The sequence below is a fragment of the Fulmarus glacialis genome, unplaced genomic scaffold (assembly GCF_000690835.1).
Source record: "Fulmarus glacialis isolate BGI_N327 unplaced genomic scaffold, ASM69083v1 scaffold51027, whole genome shotgun sequence".
NCBI classification, from domain to species: Eukaryota; Metazoa; Chordata; class Aves; order Procellariiformes; family Procellariidae; genus Fulmarus; species Fulmarus glacialis.
In genome coordinates, this window is record NW_009223537.1 from 1 (window position 1) to 7,238 (window position 7,238).

Genomic DNA, 7,238 nt, shown 5'->3' on the forward strand with positions numbered 1-7,238 from the left:
ACAGCAATTTTGTGTCTCTGTGCTTTTTTTAAGGCCCCCAAAATTACAGGTTTGGTTTGGTTTGTTTTTTACCGAAACAAGTCTTGAGACTTGTCTTATCTCTTCTGCAAGTTTAAGGATTTTCCTCCATTTCATGACAGATAGAGGCCTTCCTGTTTTCTTATATTACTTCTGCCTGTATGGGGTATGACAATTGTACCAGTTCTTCTGCATGGCAAGCTGAAGACCCGGGACCCCAGCGGCAACCAATGTTCAGGTTATTACTACCTAGAGTTGGAACAGAAGAGGAAGACCACCGCTTACATGTAAAAGAAAAGAATAATATATGCCATATCAATTTCCTCAATATTAAATACTCAGAATGCATTACATTAATTTCAGTTTTGGTGAAATCTAGTGCTTGCTCAGCTCCGAATGTGAATTAGAGTTCACAGCTTGACCCCAATGTATGCTGCATTGTCACATACACAGAATAAGACACGGTTCTTATAGGAGCCAGCCATATCTGCATTTATTCCAAATTGTTAGAAGGACAAATGTCTGTTTCATTTCATCACTAACCTACAATTTACTGTTAACTTTTTAAAATCTTGACATAAAAGCATAATAATTCTTTTTTCTTGGGCCCTCTGAGGACAAACAGCTTTATTAGAACTTCAGTTGTTCAGGTAAGTTACCAGTTTTCTAAGCAAAGATTTCCAGTAAGTTAAAAATTGTCTGTTGTTTCTACTTCAGTTGAAGGTGAGAATGTCATTGTGTAACTGAGATTGATGAAGACACTCAGGAAATAATCTTGATGCAAAAAAGTAATCTCACAGTGTTTATTGGCCAGGTGCATGGTCAGCTTATGAAATCTGTTATTTTAAGCAGTTTTCTCTCCCTCCCCAAAATAGGTCTACTTCATCTATGAGACTCCTAATTCAAAAGCCGTTTGATCAACAGGCAGTAAAGGTTTTAGGGATCAAACTATACAGGACTATATAGGCATGCACATTCTTGTTTCTTCATTGTGTAATTCTCCTATGTGACTGGAAAACATTCTTCTGCTTCTTTTTGCCAAGAATTTGAATTTATTTTCTTTTGTAAGATGCTCATTTTTGTACTGACTTACGGTAGTTAAAAACATAAAACTGGCTTTCCTTGGATGAAGAATGAATAAGATTTATTTTACAAAAAGCCAAAATATATTTTAAGGCTGTTGAAGTATATCATAGATTGTGACTTTCATTCTGACTGAAGTTAGAAACTTATCTTAGTGGTTTCATCCACTTCATCTTCTCTTGATAGTTTCTTTAGAATTAATTTTCTTAAGCCGCCTTCTTCCTCAAAGGCCAAGAACATTCCTTGTTCTAGTGAGTATTCAAACTTAAATGCTCTGGAGCTACAAGATGTAAATGTCTTTTTGAAAAAGATTACGTTACTTTCACCAGGAATTTCTTTGGGAACTTCTCCTTCCTGAGGAATAAAAAGGGAATGGGTTAGTCCCAGCACAAGACCTGAGCAGTTTTGTTTCAGCTCACACGTTTGAATTCTTAATTTTGCCTACTCCTTATATATACATAAGGTATGGAAAGCAGATACTTACCCTAAATCGAACTATGATTTTTCCACATTCTTTCTCACAACACATGTAATAACTTTTATCTTCTACCTGGACACTGAATGCAACAGGCATCCCTGCTGAAGGTGTGGTAGTTTTGTAATAGTGAATGTTGAAGTGCATTCCATTGCCTAAATATAAATTGTTTGTTATTAATAGTCTGCTCAGGAGAGAGCTGCAACAACTTAACCGTATTATGTCTTACCATTCCACTGGCAACTGCTGTCTTCCCAGGATACTTTTCCTGACAGGAGAGCCAGGACTCAATTTTTTATGACTGCTGGTGCACATATTTGACTTTCTGCAATCATTCAATAACCAAGATTTTGAGTTTGCAAGAAAGCATGTGAAGTTACCAATTAGTATGGCTAGGATGTTCAAATCCTTTTACGTGCATGCATAAAGTGAGAATTGGATTTGTAAATAGTCATCTGTAAATCAGATTATATCTGTATATATGTGATCTGTAAATAAATATGTTCAACAAATACAGTTTTGAATGAATTGCTGAGGACCCCCCAAAAAAAAATCAAAGCCAAAACCATAAGTACATTGTTAACTACTGCTGTTAGAAGAAAGTAAGGGCTTTTAGTGCTAAAACTGTTTAAACCTAAAAATGATTTTTTGTAATCCAAAAAAAAAAAAAAAAAAAAAAGATTAAGAACTTCATTTGTGATCAGAGCTAACCAAAAATTTTAGCAGCCCTTTACTGCAGGGGTTGTCCTGCAGGCCTCAGTCTAATCCAGAAATCTAATCCATTACCAATGCACAAGACACAAAATTTCAGCTCTCTTAGTTTAGCTTTATTCTTACAAATGAAGTTTAAGTCTTTACTCTCAGTGTCATCATTTAGAGTCAGTGATTACAAAGAACAAAAGCACATCTAGAATAAAGAAACAGTGTAATGATTATAGTATATATTTGAAAAATGGTGTACCAGATTTCATCTCCTGATCTGTCACATCTTCAAAAGCTGCCATGTTTAAATCTGGTCGAACCACAAGCAACTGGCTATTTACATTGCGAAGGACTCGGTGGAGAATTTTTTCCTTACAAAAGGCATCGCATTCCAGTCCTGTAGAAATATTAAGCAAAGAGGGTCAAATATTTTAGCTGTAATCTCTTCAGATCTTAACAGTTCGCTACGGGCTTAATCTTGTCATTAAGGATTCCAGGTGAAATAAGTTCTTAGAATGTTAGTCTCAGACAAAATGGAGGCTATGTCATTCTTTCCATCTGTGGCTTGTAGCAACCCAGGCAAGACAGAAGGATTTCCCAGAATACAGCAGTCTGTATATATAAGCAAGAGAAGCTACTGTATCTGTTAATGAGAGTTCAGAAGCAACAGTTCTCTCTTTTGCCCAACAATTAGAATTGCATTAAAAGGTCCTTCTGTTAAGGAAGCCACTATCCTGTACCTTAGGAGGAAATAAAGCAACATCAACTTCAGAAGGAGAAGGTGAGCTGTAGCTCTCTTCTTTACAGTAGCCATTATCAGTTTGAAAACTTGTTCTCTAAGGCACACAAAACATTTGGGGGTTAGTAAGTGTGAGCAGGTTAGTTCAGGTAAAATTGATAATGAAGTTAATAAACGATGAGTTTTCAGCTTACCATCATCATCTTGATTCCAAGTGAGCAATGAAAAAAAGGAAAGAAAAAACATTAAGCTCTGCCTCCACAAAGAAACCACTTTCTACCCAGTTTTGTTCTGCAAGATTGGAAGCCAGCCAGCCAGCCACCTACGCATTTCCAGTTGTACTCCCCAGTATCACTACTTCACCAAGCTGAGCTATTCTAACTACAGAGTGTGTTTTGTGAGCATAACAAACTTAACAGAATGATGAAACCACCAGCCATTTGAGAACCAGAGTTATCACCAAACCAAGAGGCATGCAAAATGTTTTAGGGTTACTTAAGGGTGAGCAGCTCACATCAATTTAAGCCTATAACCAAGGAATAAACAGCATGCAAATTTTTGTTTTCATCAGCACCTTTATTCTAAGTGAGCAAAAGGACAAGAAACAGTCATTACAAATGGCTTCTAAAGAAGAGACTGTTTTCTAACTAACTTTATCCTGTAAGATTGGAAGTTACCCACTTATTCCAAGTCCACCCCACAGCATTCCAACCCTTCTGAGTGTCCTTTACGGGAATGTATTGTATGAAGCAACAAATATTCCACTGGCTCAGATACTTGGCTAACAATACTTCAAACTGAAGCTTATGGGAAAATGAGGTGAAATCAGACTGATAAAAGAATTGTTTTTAATCAGTATTGAAAACAGAAAAAGTTATTAAATGCTTAAGGTGTTCAGCAATAATATGGTACTGACCTGTTAATACACTGGGACAGGTGTCTCAAAATGAGGTTCTTTTTGCAGTGAACAGCCTGGCTCCAAAATCTAAGAACTATCATTCTTCTAAGTGGGTGGGGATTGTAACTGCTTTGAGGATTGCCCAGGTAACATGGGGGAAAAAAACAGGATTCCACAAAACCAGGGATGCCAGCCCAAGGAAAGGATTGAATTGTGTATCAGCTTTTGATCTTCTATGCAGAAAGAAGACACAGTGTGTGTCTTTTTCAGCAGTGGGTAGTAATTACCTGCAAAATAGAGGCAGAAGTTTTCTCCAAGTTGTACTGCGCATACAAGAATTTCTTCACCGCTCATCTTCACGCTGCCAAAAACACATGGAGAGGATTCAGAGTTAAGAACAATGCTTCTTACTCTATAAGGCAAGGGAGTTCTTGGGCTAGTTCTCTTCTAGTGCACAATACTGTAATAGGGCTGGCATGTTTCACTACCTGTTGAAAAATTGCTTTTTAAAATAATTGGTCTCCTCCTCTGTTGCCTTTTATCATTATTTAGAGTAACAGAGCATCCTTCAAGTTCTGTTATTTTACAAAACTTTTCATTGACTTACGCGATGTTACACGGGAATAAATAATAACTCATTACCATTTTCTCTTTCTATGAGAATACTAATAAGTAGCTCCATGAACATACCTCATCAAATTAGTTCTCTTCTCTTGGGCCTGCAAAAATTATCTTACTGTCACATGGTCATTTGATTTTCTGTTTCAAATTTTGGAATAGGAAAGTGACTAAGACTGGATTAAGCACGCTGTTACTGGCCATTAAGCCATAAAAGTTATATTAAGTCTACACAGACTGATCTTTCCAGGTTCCCTCTATAAAGGAGAGAGCTTCCAAAACACCCAAAACTTAGTCCACCTTTGACTGCCCCTTGGAAAGGCCTGTATCTTTTGCATCTTGAGCTGGAATTGTGTAGGTTCCTAGAGAAGTTGGGATGTAGTTTATTTTGCATTAGCAGCGATTTGTTTATGGTGTTTTAACTTTATTTTAACTCAGGTTGAATTACGAGCTTGATTTCACAGCTATTCTCTTTCAAGAGTGACACAGAGAAAAGTGAAGAAGAAAAGATGTATTTCCCTTGGGAATAACAACAGTCATTTTACCGAAAAAAAAAACCCTGAACTAATCATTAAAGACCAGCCAGCTTCTGCATCTGAGAGGTTCCAGCCCCTGTTCTACACACTTCAGGGTTAATTTAGAACTACCCCAGGGCTGCACTCTGCCTCTAATGTCAACACAGAACCTCCTCCAAGAACTCCAGAAGAATAATTGGGTTTAGCTTTGTTCATATCCTCAACCTCATATAGTTAACAGCCAGACAGGTAAACTTTATATTCTTTAGCTTTCTGACATAGTGACTGAGAGTATGTCACACTCTTGGACTGTTTAATGGATAAAACAATGTATATGTTTAATGTATAAAACAAAAGAACAGTGATGGTCATAAATTTGCTATACCCATTCCATTTACCTATAAGTGCACCCATCCCTTCTATCGTAAAGTTTCTGTTTATGCTGTCAGAAAAGAGATACATCTGAATGGATTGTATTGCTTTGCAGGCCACAAATGTCTCCGTATCTTCAGTTCTAGCAGTGCACCAGGGGAAAAATTACAAAATAAAACAGAAGTTATGTGGAGTCACCTGTATTGACTAGGACTTAAACTGTAAAGTCTAGTATTTCAATAATTCTACTGCTGTTGGGATGGTTGGCATTGGAAGGAATAATTCTAAGAAATAAGCACTAAAATATTTTTATTTTAAAACTCATGGTGATATCCTCTTCAAAACTAAAATAGTATCTCCTACCTTTAAAGAAAAGTGAGAATAAGAATAAAGGGAATTATAATATGACAGAGGAAGATGTGGCAAACAATTTCATTCTTTCTCTTCTCTGGTGGTAAACGGTTTTAAAATGTCCTCTTCTATGCCACTAATTTTGTGAAATGCAGGTTGTCACTTTCCTTCCTGTTTCATTTTGGTCTGTATCTTAGCAAATTTTTTGTTCATTTTCCTAAAATGCTTTCTATGTATGAATGTGCTTACCTGTTTTATCTACGTTTTTAGAAATAACGGCGTTTTACTTTCCGAAAATACAACTAGCTACTTTACTATCTGAAAGATCTGATTTACTTGGCTTTGTGACTGGTGTAAAATTTGTGGCCAGATGCACAAAGTAACATGCACACTGACATTCACTATCACTGCATCTAACCTTCATACAGATGTATGAAGTCTTCAGCCTGGAGCTATGTGCCTAGCCTCTGTATACAATACACAGGAGGAGCCAGTCACAGCAGAATGCACAAAAACTTGTCGAACAGACAGCATCAAATAAACAAAGCCAACAACAGTGATTGTAAAAACACTGAAGTCACTTTTTCTAAGTAGCCTAGTACATGAAGGTCTTAATTCAAACCTACCAACTTCTGTCAAGGCATTCTTCCCCCTTGCATTAGCCACAGAAATAATAAATCTAATAAATGTGTTAAAGCTAGGTAAACAATGGGAAGAACTGGCTCTTGCGCTGGGATTTTATTGTACAGTCAAAGCATTTGGCTTACTTCCAAGGCTCTTTTTCACCACTTGGAAAAGACTTACTATACAAAACAACTGAGCAATGCCAATTTAAGTAAATAAGCACCCACATCAACCTTAGGGATTAGAGTGGGGGAATCACAGCGATTTCCTTGTCCCTCTAGTAAAGCACTTTGAGGAATGTATTTGAGAGTGATTTTTTGTCCTCTTATTTTTTATATGGTCTATAGTTCTAGCTGGTCTGTGCAGAAGAGACACCCAGGTTCATAGCAGAGGACTGAATCTTCATTAAAACACATGCATACCCAAGCTTTTGAAATGAAATACGACACCACCAAACAGTGCATACCTCATATATAGTGAAGTAGACCAAGTCGTCAAGGACTACTCTGTTATTCTAAAGCAGAGGGGGAGGCATAGGCTGGACTTACTGATAAAGGATTAAAGGAAAAGGTGGCCCTTGATTTAATGGGTAAAAGGCATACAACAACTACAGTTCTTCCCCTGACGCGTAGTAAAAGAGTGAGATCTTTTACCAAGCACGTTTGAAAGGAACGCTAGAAGCTAAAAGGAGTTTTTAGCTGACCGTTCGAGGTAGCATGTAGTGACTTGCGCCGCGGAGAAACAGGGATGCAGGGAAGGAGAAGGGTGGGGCCGCTCCCCGGCGCGTCGTGCCCCACTCGGCGCCTGTGCTGGAGCGGAGCCCGGGGCAGGGCGGGTACCACG

General features: G+C 37.7%; 1 protein-coding gene across 2 annotated transcripts; it reads right to left on the reverse strand.

Annotated features, from left to right (window-relative positions):
* Positions 1 to 1,120: 1,120 nt before the first annotated feature.
* Positions 1,121 to 4,269, reverse strand: IL18 (interleukin 18). Of its 2 annotated transcripts, XM_009581818.1 has the most exons (5): positions 4,203 to 4,269; positions 3,212 to 3,220; positions 2,538 to 2,675; positions 1,586 to 1,731; positions 1,172 to 1,455 (listed from the first exon to the last, which is right to left on the reverse strand). In XM_009581818.1, the coding sequence occupies exons 1-5, from the start codon at positions 4,267 to 4,269 to the stop codon at positions 1,240 to 1,242; spliced, it is 576 nt and encodes a 191-aa protein (XP_009580113.1). In that variant the 3' UTR covers positions 1,172 to 1,239. The 2 variants fall into 2 exon arrangements, with proteins under 2 accessions (XP_009580114.1, XP_009580113.1); XM_009581819.1 differs by lacking the exon at positions 3,212 to 3,220 and having other exon boundaries at positions 1,121 to 1,455.
* Between the last annotated feature and the right edge of the window lie 2,969 nt (positions 4,270 to 7,238).